A 14,078-nucleotide genomic window follows, 5' to 3' on the forward strand; every position below is an offset into this window, starting at 1 on the left:
TCTCTCATTTGAACTTTGCTATGTGGTTCCCAGTGAAGTAAGGCATCATCAGTTGAACTAGCAGCTCTAATGTTAGACTGTGTAAGAGCTAGGCATATGACTGAGCCTGCTGGCTTTCAGTATTTCATCAGCATTTTTCTAGTGCATGCTATACGCCAATACAACAAATCTCAAAAAATGGTAAATTTCTAAGGGGGAAGAGGCCAAACACAAATTGCTAGGCCACAGTGCATTTCAGGATAGGGGTAAAGAAAAGAAATACTCACATCAGCTGCAATAGGAAGCCTCTTGCATCACATGTGCATTTTTGAAGCTTGGCTGTTTTCTTTCACTGTTTTTGCTTCTTCCATATAGCAAAGAGAGGCAGTGAGAGTGTCTACATCCAACACTGGGATTTTATGAGGACATCACCAAGTGAGTGCTGGCTGTGGCCGTTCTCCTGGGTGCTTGCACCTTTGCTGGCTGCACAGGAACAAAAAAAGCCTGGTTCCCAAAGGCCAGGGAACCACCAAGGAAACAGGAGGACATGACTTAGTGCTGCTGCTCCTCCTGCTGCAAGCTTGCTAGAAGATTTTACCCCATTAATCTCACAACAGCTGTATGTGAGACAGCTGGACTTGATATACTGATGTTCCTGAATGGATCTTAGGAGAGACCTAGCTTCCAGAAACCACTCAGTGCTGCTGCTCTACTGGGGTAAGGCAGATAGATACACCGGGCACTGTCCTGCGGTGCTGAGGGTGGTGGTTCCTGGGAAAGGATCTGCCATGGATCTCTGGGCCAGCTGGTCCCAGCGGGTGGTGATGAGCACCCTGGGTGACAGCACCCATTCCCAGCACACTGATTGTGTTGGACCATAGAGGAATCATACTTCTCTCCAGGGCAACAGAGAGAGGGAGGCCGTATAAAACACAGAGTTGAAAGAGGAGCTGCCCAGAAGAGCTGCAACAGTGCAGGGAGCCAGGACTCATGGAAGCTGGAGGCCATGCAACAGTATGTGAGCTGGAAAGAGAAGAGCTCAGAGAAGAGCTTGGCAGTGGTGTCTTCAGGGACAGGAGACTGGGGCAGTGTGAGTGAGCCAGCCTTGGAGTTATGGCCCAAAACGAGGAGTGCCTGGGGAATCCCTCCCATACCCAAAGACCCTGCCTGGCCTAGCCAGGGACAGGAATAGGTCTTCTCCATCCAGCTCCAGGAAGACCCCCTTAGCCCCAGTACTGTGTGCACTGTCCAAGTCGAGGCACTTCACATCCTAGAAGGCACTGAGAAAGTGGAGCTCAGAGCAGGGTAGCAGGAAAGGTTTGGAGGAGAAGGGAAATGAGCCATATCTGGCTGGTTCAGGAGCTTGTCAGATCTGGAAGGTCTATTGGTGGGGTTCAACAGCAAGATTGTTGCAGCTGGGTCAGTTCAAGGTAATAAGTAGAGAGATTTCAAGGCAAAAGTGATGCATGATGAGAGTACCCTTGGGTGGGCATGTGAACCAGGGCTGTTTTCCTCAACATCTGCCCCCGGATCTGGAGGAAGAGAGGAGTGAGGCAGACCTGAGAAGGTTTTGGGGGTGTTTGTGGGAGCAGGGCTATGGGGTCCTGTGATGGCTGGCAAAAAGGCTGGACCAAGGCACCCAGGAGACCCCACTGAGCCTGGACCCGCTTACCTGCGGGCAGATGGGCAAGGAGCAGCCCTGTGGCTAGTGGGATGCTCTCTTTCCAAAGAGGAAGCTTCTTGCGCTACATGTGATTTCCATACATGGCTGTTTCATTTCTGTGTCTGCACAGCTCCGGTGCTGGGTTACACATATACCTTTCCTAAGTGGCTCAGACTGAGTTCTGCCTGGGGACTTCATGCCAGCATGGCCCTGCGAGGGCTGGCTCTGGCCTTTCTCCTGGTGCTTGCCTCTCTGCTGCTTGTGTGGGGACAGAGGGATGCTGGTCCCAAGAACCAGGAGGGGGCCAAGGAAGCAGGTAAGAGTGGGTTGCACCTCTCTCTTACAGAAGAGGTTTTGCTACTCTTCTACCTATATACTTGCTACACGGCTTTACCCGGTTCAGCCCACAGCAGCTGTGTTGGGAAGGGCTGAGGCTAGTGTCTGCATCAGTCCTGAGACACTCGGGCATCCACTGGGATGTGGTGGGGCAAAGCTCTGTTTGGAGATGGAGGGCGGCAAATGTCGGTGTGCTGGGAAAGCCTCCATGAGCGTGGGAGCTGCAGTGTCCCTCTGGCGAGTGGGTAGTGTCCCTGGGAGCAGGAGGTGGCCGATTCTTGTTGCATGATGGACAGACGAAGCCGGAGCAATGAGAGCAGTGGTGGCCTTCCTGGGGCAATCCAGGCAGCATTCGTATCGCAGGGGAAGGTGGTGGTGGTGTTCAGCAAAGACGGGAGGAGCTGTGAGGTGAATCCCTGTGTTAGCTGGGATGTCTGCTCTCTCCCGTAGTCCCTAGGGGTGGGGGAGCTGTAGTTTGGTGGGGTTGTTCTTTAACAGCATTGTTCTGTTCTTTCTCCATGCCAGGAGGGCTAGGGGCACCTCCTGGGTCTCTGCTGGGTTCTCCCTATGGAGAATGTGGGCTTTCCTACAGAGACTGTGTGCTGTGCCCTGGGGTTGCCAGTAGCTGTTGAGGTCCCCATGTGGCACAGCAGGAGCAGCTGCTCTTTGCACCCAGGGCTTGCAGTCCTGAGGTGTGAGTCATTCTCTCTGCAGGGAAATGGGAGCAGAAGTGGCTTGCCAAGTCATTGGATGGGTCATGAGTCATGTCACCCATCCCTGGTGGCTGGAGGGATGCTGCCCTTCCAGCAATGGGCACCCCTCAGCTATCCAGGGCAGGATGGAGCCTGTTCCCCTTGACTCAGCAGCAGCTCCTGCCCCTTCCTCCTGTTCCTCACAGCCCATCCCTGGGAAGCCCTTGGCCTGAGGAGTACCAGCTGGAGGAGGGTGTGATGGGCTCAGTAGGGGCATTGGCTCTGAGTGGCTGGGGGAGATTTCTTGTATCTCTGTCTGAAGAAGACGTGTGGGCACCAAATTGAGCTTCTGACCGTTATCCTCTGTTGTGCCGCTGACGTCTGCAGCATTGAAGGAGGCCATTGGAGTCTGGATTATGGGTAGCCCAGCAGAGCTGCAGGCAGGGGCAGAGCTTGCCTCCCCCTGTACTGAGAGGAAAGCTCTGGTGCCAAGCCAAGGGCCCGCAAGGGCTTTTGCTGCAGTCAGTGCTCTTCAAGTGTCATCAAGGAATCATGTCTGCCATAGATGTGTGCTTTTTTCACCTTCTCTTTGTGTCCTCTGTCATTGCCATTCAGGAATAGCCATGAACATCTGAATGACCCACATGCATTTTCTAGACCAGACATAGACAACAAAGGCTTGCGTAACTTGCTGACAGTGCTTTTGGCCCAGTTTTGCTCACCTTCCTCTCCGCACTGAGGTCTGCATGAGACAGCCTTGTGCTCCCATTGCCCCCCCTTGCTATGTCCCCTCTTGTGCCTTGGCCTTGCCAGCTGTTTCCTCACTGGCTCTTCTTGTCGACTTCTACTCCCTTAAGAGTGCAACCTGCTTGTCACTGTGTCCTCTTGCATTGCAGGTCATCGTCAGCCTCCTGACTGATCCAGGCTGTGCTCTTAGTGCATCCTCTGTCCTCATTCTGTGTAAGGGTGTTTCTCCCTAGCCTTTCGGATTGTAGAGCATCTTAGGGACAGCCAGCCTTTGGGATCTGATTCCTGACAAGTACCAATAGGAAAGAAATGTTCCTTCCCACAGGTGGAAATCTGCTCTTTGAAGTGTGGTTCATTTTCCTGCAGCAGAGGGATGTCCTCCCTGCTAGCTGGTATCCTTGTTCAAATGTTTGGTGCTGGGCAGGTACCCTGGACTCTGCTGGGGTGGGAAGGATCCTGGATGTCACCTTGGGGCAGGAGTGTGAGGGCACGTGCACTACTTCAGGGCGGTTTAATGATGGGAGGGGGGAAGGTACATGCCAGGGATGCCTAACAAGGCTCGGATTGAGTGAAGGGTTTCAGGTCTGTCAAGGCTTTTGGCTGTCACAGTGAAGTGTGTGATCTGAGGGCACTGTGAGGGATCCAGCTGTGGGGGAAGAAGTTTCCTATTCGGACAACACACATGGTGTCAAAGGATGGGGCTGGTAGCCACTGTCCTTTGTGGTGGAGGGCCAGGGTGCAGGGTTGAGATGATGACGTGAGAACCCGCTACCAGATAAGGGAAGTGTGGTGATGCCCCTGTTCCAGTGGAAGGGAGTGCAGCCCCATGAGTGCTGGCTGGCATGTAGTGGGAAGTTGTAGAGATGCGTGTAGCTGAAGAGAGGTGTTTCATCCTAATTTAGGGGAGGCCACCTCCCACCCTGATGCCTCCTAATGGACTCAGTTTGCACTGGGTGAGCAAGCCTGGGTGACACATCTACCAGGGCAGGAAAAGGCCGGCTCGTTTTGGGTTAAGTGCACAGAAAAGGCTGGGTGCATGGAGTGGGGTGAGAGCTTTGTAGTCACTGCTGTGAATGTAGATGTGAAGGTGTGAGGGTAGGCTGTTGGTGCTGGCAGCTGCCTTGTGGGAACAAGTCAGGAGGGTGAGCAATGGCAGCAGAGGGCCACTGGGTCTGGTGCACTCCCACAGCCCCTGTCTCTTGGGAAGAGAGCGCAGGAGAGAGCAGCATCCACTGGGCTGCTGGATCCTGCTGGCTGGGATCCCTCTGCAGCACGTGAGTGGGCAGCAGGGCCTGCAGGTAACCCTCCTGCACTGCACGTGAGGGTGCAAGGAGGGTTAATGTACCTGGGGTCCGGGGCCTCATCCTGGGAGGTGCTCATCTCTGCCAGCCCCCTGAAGTGAGGGGGACCAGCACCCCTCTGGACAGGGCCTCCTCACCCCCGAGGATGCTGCCGGAGCCCAGTGATCCTCAGGGCTCTCGCTCCTGTCCGTTGCACACAGGGAGATGTAAAGCTCCCTCTGACTGGGACCCCAAACCAGAGCAGCCGTGCCTTGAACAATTTGGTGCAGCTGAGCTGTGCTGGGGAGTATGTGCCATCGGTCCCCCAGCTCAGATGCATCTCCAGTGGGACCCAGATCTCGTGGAACGGGACTGCCACCTGCAAGGGTAAGCACAGCCCCGCATCACCCTGACCCTGAGGTCCTGAGCTGGTGGCAGACCCTCCGTGACATGGTCGTGCTTCAGCCCTACCTGGGTGACACTCCCGGATCAGGAGACCTGGATGCCTTGGCTTTCCCCCTGTCCTGGCAGTGCCGGGGCACTTTTTGTCTCGGCACCTTGCTGCTATAAGCCCTGTGCCTTCAAAGAGTGCCTGGGCATATGGCCGAGGTGGTGGGAGTGGAAGGACCTCTGTGTGAAGGCTGGGGAGGAGCCCAGTCCCTGGTCAGCCTTACCCAAATGGAGCCGGAGTGGGAAAGCCTACACCTCTGTAGGGATGGATGGGACTGCTCTTGGGGTGGCCCGCTGCCACCCTTAACTCTGCTCTAGGCTGCAAGAGAGGGATTTGCAGTCAAAAGTGGCAACCAAAGGAGCTGGGCAGTGTCAAACTCAGGGCACTAGACCCCACAGCAGGCGCCTTCCCATCCTGCTTACACCCGTATCCTTCTCCTCTGTGCAGAGAGATGCCAGCAGCCCCAGTGGGACTTGGGGCTCCACTTTACCCCAGAGCAGAGGTTTTACAGGTTCCATGAAGAGGTGACACTGAGCTGCTTTATGAAGGACCCTCCTCCCCTTGCTGTGATCAGATGTGCAAATGGGACATCTCCAGGTTGGAAGGATGCTTGGGAGGTGAAGGACATTCAGGGAACATGGCATGTGGTGGCAGAGAGCCTGACCTGCACCACAGGTAAGTGGGAGAGCAGTAGGTCTCCCCTGCTACATGCGTTTCTCCCCAAGGAGGGACCCTGGACATCCTGCCATATCTGTGAGACACCTTGGCCACAGCTCAGAGATGGGCCCCAGTTGGGAGCCGTCTCCAAGGTGGGGAGGGACAGAAGCCCTCAGTGTGAGGCAGGTTTTCTCACTGTCCCTGCGTCTCCTCCCAGTCTATTCCTGAGTTGCAGGTCAGAGGAGGCCGGATCCTGCCCCTCAATTCACCTCTCTCCCAGTGTCCTATATCACCACTTTGCCCAGGCACAAGCTCCTTTCCTGCACCTGGGGGCCCTTGGGTTTCCTCGTGGTGTTGAACACTGACACCAGAGTCAGTCACGGCGAAGCCTCAGTCCCCCTCCTGCCTGAGCATCCCTTGTCCCCGAGAAGGACTCTCACACTTTCTGCCTGACAGGAAAGTGCCCAAAACCCCAGTGGGATGAAAGACTTTGGTTTCCATCAAACAAAAAAAATTACCAACTGAATGAAGAACTGACACTGACCTGCCCTGGAGATCTCAAGCCATCCTTCCCCAAGGTCAAATGTGCAAGGGAATTTCTGCAAGTGAGTTCTGGGAAACCAGTCTATGGAGATGCCTGGTGGGGCAGGAACAGCACAGGTGCCTGGACGCCCATTGCGAAGGCTGTAGAGTGCATTGGTAAGTGAGGCAGCAGCAGCTCTCCCATGCCCGCTCTCTACCTTCACCCTCCATAGCCAGTCATGACGTTGTCCAGCTGAGCTGCAGGCACGCCACAGTCCCTCCTTGGTGCTGTGTTGCCCCTGCAAACTGTTGAAGAGGACAGCCCAGCCAGGGGACAAGAGACAAGGTAGTGCCAGCCAGGCAAGCCAGCAGCTCCTGCAGTCTTTCCTGAGCACACCAAGCGTGGGGTCCTGCAGATGGGTGCCAGGGCCTGGGGCCGGATCCGGGGCCGGCACCGAGGTGCCCACGGAGGTGCCCTGCTCCTTGCTGCGCCTGCAGATGCCACCCTGGAGTGCACAGCTCTGCTTGTCCCGCTCTGCCCGTGTAGGTGAGGGACCCTGGGGACATCTCCTGCAGCCCCAGGAGTTGGAGTGGAGGTGACGGAAGGGAGCTCTGAGTGCCCGGGGCTGGGTCAGCCCCTGGCATCGGGGCTGGAGGCCGTGGGGGATGCAGGAGGGGGAAGAGCAATGCCCCCCCTCAGGTGATGGGGATGCGGGGCTGCCCTGGGCAGGGACAGACCTGTGCTGAGTGTGGGGCTGGCCGTGCAGGGGCAGCCCGGTGCTCAGGGGAGGCGGGCAGGGAGAGACAATGTGGGAACCTCCCTGCCTGAGGCTGTGGGAGATGGCTATGAGTGTCCACGGACACAGGGGTGAGTGGGGGAGGTTCACGGATGAGTGATCATTCACACTTTGGGTACACAAGGAGAGCCCGCTCCAAACACACCTTGCCTACAGGTAACGTCCTGGCAGATGGACATGTCACCATCCCTCTGGATGCATTTGGCTGGATGGATTACAGGGGACTCCTCTCCCACCATGCACCCCTGACCCACCTCATCACCTCCCAGTCCAACTAACACCCACTTTCACCTCTGCCAGAAACTTGCCAAAGGCCGTCGTGGGACCGAAGACTCCAGCTAGCACCAGACCAGGAGAATTACAAGAAAAACAAGGAAGTGATGCTGAGCTGTCCCAAGGGTTTCCAGCCATCCTTCACCGAAATCAAATGTTCAGGCAAAGTTCAGCCCATCAGTTACGGGAATCCTGTATACAGTGACCCATGGTTGGGAAGGGACATCACAGGCGATTGGATCCGCATTCAGTCCAGTGTGGAGTGCATTGGTAAGAAAGGCCTCAGGAGCTCTCCTGGCTGCCTGCTCTACTCCAAACTGAATGATTGCTGATATCCCACCACCCACCCCTGACCCAGCCTGTCACCTCCCACCCCAGCTAACACCCACTTTCACCTCTGCCAGAAACTTGCCAAAGGCCGTCGTGGGACCGAAGACTCCAGCTGGCACCAGACCAGGAGAATTACAAGAAAAACAAGGAAGTGATGCTGAGCTGTCCCGAGGGTTTCCAGCCATCCTTCACCGAAATCAAATGTTCAGGCAAAGTTCAGCCCATCAGTTATGGGAATCCTGTATACAGTGACCCATGGTTGGGAAGGGACATCACGGGTGACTGGATCCGCATTCAGTCCAGCGTGCAGTGCATCGGTAAGGGAGGCATCAGGCGCGGGATGGTCCTTTGCAGGGTCAGGATGCTGGAATGTGTCTGGGTGAGAGTCAGCATGGGAAGGTCATGGTTTTCCCTTGGGGCCCATGCTGTGAGGTTTGATGACCGTGGAGGCAGCTCCTGTAAGGCCAGGATGAACTGTGTCCCATTGTGCTCTCCCATGACACCCAAGGATGACTGCAGCCACACACCTCAGAGGGTGCGAGAGCAGAAGGACCGCTTTGTTGCTCCTTGTGAGCTGTGATGTAGCCCAGCTGGGGGGACACTGTCCTGCGCTTCCCTCTATTCCAGCCTGCCATGTCCTGATGTTTGAATGAAGGGGGGCAGTTGTCTCGCTGGGGGAATTATCCCAAAAGGTCACGTCCAGCTTCTGAGCACACCATGACCCCAAACTCCTCCTGCTCCCCTACCAGAGAGCTGGAGTGACCAGTTTCAGCCTCTCGCTTTGCCTCCCACCCAGCTGGTGGGGAGCAGGGCTGTCGGACTGCAGCACCCTTGCAAGGCTGGGAGGGGAAGGGAAGGGGGTGACCCTCTTGCAATGTTTCCTTCACAGATGTCCTCCAGGTTGTCCCTGGGACCTTGGAGGTTTCCAGCACCAGCATCAAACTGAACTGGACCTGCAGGCTCCCTGATGCCTGCCAGCAGGTTCGGGCCAGGTGCCGGCTGGAAGAGCATTCCTCCCTTCCCTGTAAGGCTGAGGAGGTGAAGGGAGAGGAGATGCTCCATGGCCAGGAGGGGACATTTACCTGCCCCCCTCTGCAGCCCTTCACTGTCTACAGTGTCACCATCTCACTGCTGCCCAGCACGATCCTTTTCACACGGCTCCTCAGAACAAAGGAAACGGGTATGTTTACATGAAATGTAAAGGTGTCTTTTGCCCGGCAGCTCAGCCGGAGCATCCACTCCCTGCAGTGATGGTCCAGGATCAGGGCTGGTCGGCTCCTGTGGGGCTCTGGGGAAGGGGCTGTGCAGGACCCTGGAGCAGAGCACGTCCCCTCCTCACCACACCGTTGCTGCTCCTGCTGCTGAAGCACATGCAGCCTTTGTGGGGGATAAACCCTGCTTGGGGGGTCCCTTGGCGGACTGTCCCCTGGTCCAGAAGCTGCCTGCACCCTGCTCTGGGCTCAGCCCCCCCTCACCATGCCCGTGCGTGACCCCGTCCTCCTGTGCTTCCAGTGCCGGACAAACCGGAGAAGCTGTGGCTGGATCCCAGCACAGGGTCCCTCAGGTGGAAGGCGCTGCCCTCCTGCAAGGGGGAGATCGTCGGATACCAGGTACCAGGGGACCGCAGGCTGCCCGTGGTCTCCCTCGCCTTGCCAGGCAGCCCTCTGCCCGGAGCTCTGTGCAGGCAGCCTGGGCGAGAGGTGTGAGCCCTTCTCGGCCAGGGCCCACCAACTCTATAGCGCTGGAGTTTCTGGTGGGGTGAGGTCCCCTCCTGTCTGCAGCCAGCAGCAGCAGTAGCCCCTCTCCACCGTGCCCCTCCCTGACCATGTGCGGGACATCGGTGCTGCTCCCCACCAGCTCCCTGTCCTTCCTCTAGCTGAACATCACGGCCAGGAGAGCACACGATGGCAGCTTCCTTGAATTCAGTCAGGTGTTGGTGAACCAGTCTGCCACTCAGTACACGCTGCCTCATCAGACACCTGGGAGCAAATACACAGTGACAGTGCAGGGCCTGACGGCAGCTGGTGCTGGGGCTGCATCACGCCTGGAATTTCGAACCTATGTCTCAGGTAAAGGTTGTTCTGCCCTAGGTCTGGCTAAGGTGGCCTCCCTGGGAGTGAGTGCTGCGCCTGGAGCAGCTTCCAGAGCTCTGTGTGCATGCAACCCTGTCCTCATTAAGAGAGAGGCAGGGAGCGTGGTCACCCTGAGAGCCCAACTCAGCAGTGGGCTGTAGGGCTGGGTGACTCCTGCTTCGAGGGGGTGCATTGCCTGGTCTTCAGAGCAGCTACATCGCTCAGTCCCTGTTTGTGCATGTGAGAGCAGAGCTGGCCCCTCTACTCTTCCACTAAAGAAGATGATACCCATCCCTGCATAAGGATGCACTTGGGGCTCAAGCTTAGACAGCACCAGGGCTGCTGAGCCTGGGTCTGTGTGTCCTCTTGCTGTGTGCAGGCTCGTTGAGCGGGCTTTCAGACCCTCCAGTTGCGTATGGACAATGGGGCAAGTCCCCGTACTCCAGAACCTCCCTCTGCCCTGCCCTGCCTTGCAGACGTGAAGGCAGGGGAAGGCTATGCCTCACTGCCTGTCCCTGCAGCAGCCAGGACAGCAGAGCCTGGACTCGCGTGTCTGCACGCATGCACGCACCCGGTGAATGCCAAGGTGGGGGCCATTGCTGGCGCATGGTCCAGGCTGTGGCACCCGCTCCTGACTGTGTGTTAGTTGCAGGGCAGCCTCTGGGTCTGTGGCCTGGATCGGTGGTCATGGTAGTGGTGGTGGTATTGGTGCTGGTCCCCCTGTCTGCAGGGATCCTGTGGTTTCTGCTGTCCAGGTGAGTAGGCAAGAGACTCGGAGTCGCGGCTCTGCCTCAGGCCATGCTGTGCGGTGGGGTGGATGGGGATGGAGAGGGGGGTCCCCCAGCTGCTCCCACCCTTCTCTAGGCATGGAGGATGCAGCTGGCTGGTCCTACCATAGCTCGGCTGTAGGGGCTCTGGCTGGGGCTCATAAGCATCTTCCTCGGGGCTGGGGCAGTGACCGTGTGTGCTAAGAGACCCTCTTCCTTGTTGCTATTGCTGCTGCTGCTGCTGTCCCCTGGGGTGTTGATGGGCAATGCCTGCCAGCTCATGAGGGGCCCAGAGGGAGGGTGGGCAGAGCCTCCATGCCTCTGCCGCTCGGTTCCGCGGGGCCCTGGGCCACATCAGCCTCTCCCCTGACTCGGGACTGCCCTTTGCCTTCCCAGGAAAAGGAAGGCTTTGCCCAGGAAAGCCGAAGAGGATCATTACACAGGTGGGGTCTGCATCACAGAGACGGCTGTAGGGCTGGGTTTGGAGCTGGGAGGGAAACAGGTCTATTGCAGGAGAGCCTGTTGCCATCCTGGGGTGGCTGCAGGCAGCCCAGCTGGCTCTGGCTGACCTGCCAGAGCGGTGCGTCCCACACCTGCTATGCCCAGCCGAGAGCCTCCTCTGGCTGCATCTTCCAGCAGCTCCTGGCTGGGGTCCCCCCGTGGTGCCAGTGAGGTTTGGGAGCTGCCCCTCGTGCTCGCCCTGCCCGGGGGAGGCAGTGCCTCTGCCCAGTCCTGCTGCCCTGCTGGTGTGTGTCCCAGGGTGCCCTGCAGCCCCCAGTGCTGCTGCCTGCCTGGGTCTGTTCTGCGCCTTCTCCCACGGCTCCTGCGTCCCTCAGGCTGTTTCTGTTGTGTTGTCCCCCCAGAGCTCCAGCCCTATGAGAACTTGGATAATTACTGCGTGATCAAGGGGACTTTTCTGGCAGAGGAAGATGCAGGTAGGACACGGACTGCCCTGCCTGTGTTCCCTAACGTGGCAGAGAGCGGGTGGAGAGCGGCAGCTCTGGTGATGTGAGCTCCCCGCGCTGCCAAGGGCACGCAGCAGCCTCTGCCCTGGGTGTCCTTTATCTCTGCAGGTAAAGGTGGCCAGGCTGGAGAGCTGTTGCCCCAGCCCTTGCCTGTTCTGGAGTCCTCAGGAGGCAGTCAGAGCAGTGAGGGAAAGAAGATGGGTCGGATGTCCAACACTCGGTGCTGATGGCACTTCCCATAGTCCCTTCTCGAGGCCTGGTGTTCCCAGGCTGGAAGCAGGACCTCATATAGCTTGTGCTGGGTTATTGCTCCCCCTCAAACTTCCTCCCCCATCAAGCTCCAGCATATTCTGTCACAGAGCAGGAGCAGCCCAAGGCTTGTGCCAGCAAGGATGTGTTCTGGTAGTCCTCCAGTGCTCTGGCAAAGCCATCTCACCCTCACTCTGGTGCCTGCAAGTGTCCTCTGAGACTGAAGCAGCTTGCTGGGTCCCAACCTCTCTTTCCCCGCGCCATATCCCCATAACCATCTAGACCCCAGCCTCTGCTTGAGTTTGGCCCAACTGCACTGCCCTCGCAGTTGTGCTGCTGTGTCCGAACAACCAATAAATCGTTCTGGTGTGCAGGGGCTGCCTGCCCCATGACAGCTCCCACCTTGTCATGGTTCCTCCCTGTTTTGTGTGTGAAAGCCGTGTCCCTATGAATCGTCATGGAGGAGCTCGGACTAGGTTTTTCCAGCCCCCAGCAACCCTGAGGAAGCACGCCTGAGAAGCTGCATGCTCCCAGAGCAAGGCTTCAGGTTGCTACTTTCCCTCCTCCCCATCCTACAAGTAGCATGGTCTCAACTAAGCCTAGCTGGACCTCTGTGTTGGTCTGTGACCCCCTCCATGGGTGTTGGTGCTCATTTCCCATTTTGTAAGGTGCAGCTGTCCCTGGCCCTCTTGGGAAATCCCCATCCTGCAGCCTTTGGGATCTGCTCGATCTCGGCTGCTGCTGCCACCCCAGCACAGCCTCCAGCAGCCACTGTCTCTCCGGCACTGGGGGATGCTGGTGCCCAGTGCAGCCTGGAGATTGAGGGGCAGCCCGAAGGCTCTCCTTGGTGAGGAGGATACTGCTGGAAGATGGGGCAATCGACCACTCTCTTCTCCAGCCTTTTTTTTTTTAGCCTGGGATGACCTGCATGTGCCAGTAAAGACATGTTTTGGCAGTCCTTCATATGAGCTCTCTGGCCACCACTGCCACACTGCAGCTGGCCCCCAGGTCCAAGCATCTCCTTCCCATGGAGCTTTGTTGGTGTGACCTGTGTGCCTGAAGGAGCTGCTCTTGATGGGTGTTGAGCAGAGAGGGGAAGAGGGAGCTTGACCCCATGTGGCTGCTGCTGGTTGAGAAAGGGGAAAGCACAGTGTTGGGATATGGGAAAACAGAGGGTTGGTTTGTGCTCCTGCCCCCTCCTGTGTTGCCCTGCTCCCCACTCCGTATCCCCATATCCAGTCAGTCCCTGGGCTGTCATCCTCATGACTCTGCCTGCTCTGTCTGACAACCTGATGGTTTGGAGGGGGCTGCTAGCACCCCCCCCGCCCCAGCTCCTGCCTGGTCCCCTCATTGCCCTTGTGGGGCCAAGTTCCCTCTGGGGTGCTAAGCTCACTGCACATGGTTGAGGGGAGGCCACGGACAGGGTTGCTGTGGCCTGGAGCTGTGGCTGACAACCTCCCCAGGCCTTCAGGGCTGTGCTGGGCAGCTCTGACGTGCGTTTGGACAGGGTGTGTGTTGGGAACCAGTGAGTGGTGGTGCTCCCCGGGTTCATTCTGGGCAGGAGTGTGTCCTGTGCATGTGCCGCGGGCAAAGCTGAGGGACGAGCCTGGTCTTTGCTCCTCTGCAGCCCCCGTGTCTGATCACCCAGTCCTCTGGGATCTGAGACATCCCATGTGGGCCCATGGGAGGTTCTGGAGGAGGAGAAAAGCAGGAGCTGCTGCAGAGCAAGGGGGATGGTTTAGTAGCTTTGAGTGAGGGTTTCCTCAGGCACTCAGCTGGCACTGGAGGGCAGGGTGGTCTGCACCCTTGGGAACAGAGGAGAGTGTTGCCAGGCGGTGGGGGAGGAGGAGGAGGCAGCTGGGGATGAAGGAGCAGGGAAGGATGAGCAGGTGTAGGTTGAGTGTCTTTCAGAAGGGCCAAGGGCTGTTTCAGGACTTGAGGTACTCCTTGCAGCTCACTTCCCCATTCCTGTCCCTGCTTCCCTATGTGCTTTCTCAGAAGTCCTCCATCTCCTGTGATCACTGAGGGGAAGTGCAGTGACTCATCACAACTCTAAAACCCATGCAGTGGCATTGGGAAGCACATGGATATTGCCTCAGAAACAGGAGCAGCACTTCGTGACTGCACTCTGGTAACTAGGAGGGGTTTGTGGGGAAACTCCGGGATCTTGACAGGGGTTCCTCTGTTGAATACCAGAGCCTGGATGCCCCTGGGGAAAAAAGGCAGCAAAAGGCAGCAGCACTGACACTGATGGGAGGGTCCCTCCCAGGAAGCCTCCTGTACCTCCTAAGATTTCCA

General features: G+C 57.6%; 1 protein-coding gene across 1 annotated transcript; it reads left to right on the forward strand.

The window, feature by feature from the left end:
- Nucleotides 1–5,032: 5,032 nt before the first annotated feature.
- On the forward strand, nt 5,033–11,758 carry LOC128136698 (uncharacterized). The gene is made up of 11 exons (XM_052776635.1): nt 5,033–5,823; nt 6,262–6,504; nt 7,425–7,667; nt 7,802–8,044; nt 8,617–8,907; nt 9,240–9,337; nt 9,604–9,796; nt 10,276–10,385; nt 10,530–10,554; nt 11,430–11,501; nt 11,640–11,758. Exons 1-11 carry the CDS (start codon nt 5,691–5,693, stop codon nt 11,756–11,758), a joined length of 1,770 nt encoding a protein of 589 aa, XP_052632595.1. The 5' UTR covers nt 5,033–5,690.
- Nucleotides 11,759–14,078: the final 2,320 nt, after the last annotated feature.

The sequence above is a fragment of the Harpia harpyja genome, chromosome Z (genome assembly GCF_026419915.1).
Source record: "Harpia harpyja isolate bHarHar1 chromosome Z, bHarHar1 primary haplotype, whole genome shotgun sequence".
NCBI lineage: Eukaryota > Metazoa > Chordata > Aves > Accipitriformes > Accipitridae > Harpia > Harpia harpyja.

Coding starts and splice junctions, on each gene's coding strand:
- LOC128136698 (XM_052776635.1), top strand. CDS start 5,691: ATGAAGGACCCTCCTCCCCTTGCTGTGATCAGATGTGCAAATGGGACA. Junction 8,045..8,616: donor GTCCAGCGTGCAGTGCATCG/GTAAGGGAGGCA, acceptor TTTCCTTCACAG/ATGTCCTCCAGGTTGTCCCT. Junction 10,386..10,529: donor CGCACCCGGTGAATGCCAAG/GTGGGGGCCATT, acceptor CCCTGTCTGCAG/GGATCCTGTGGTTTCTGCTG.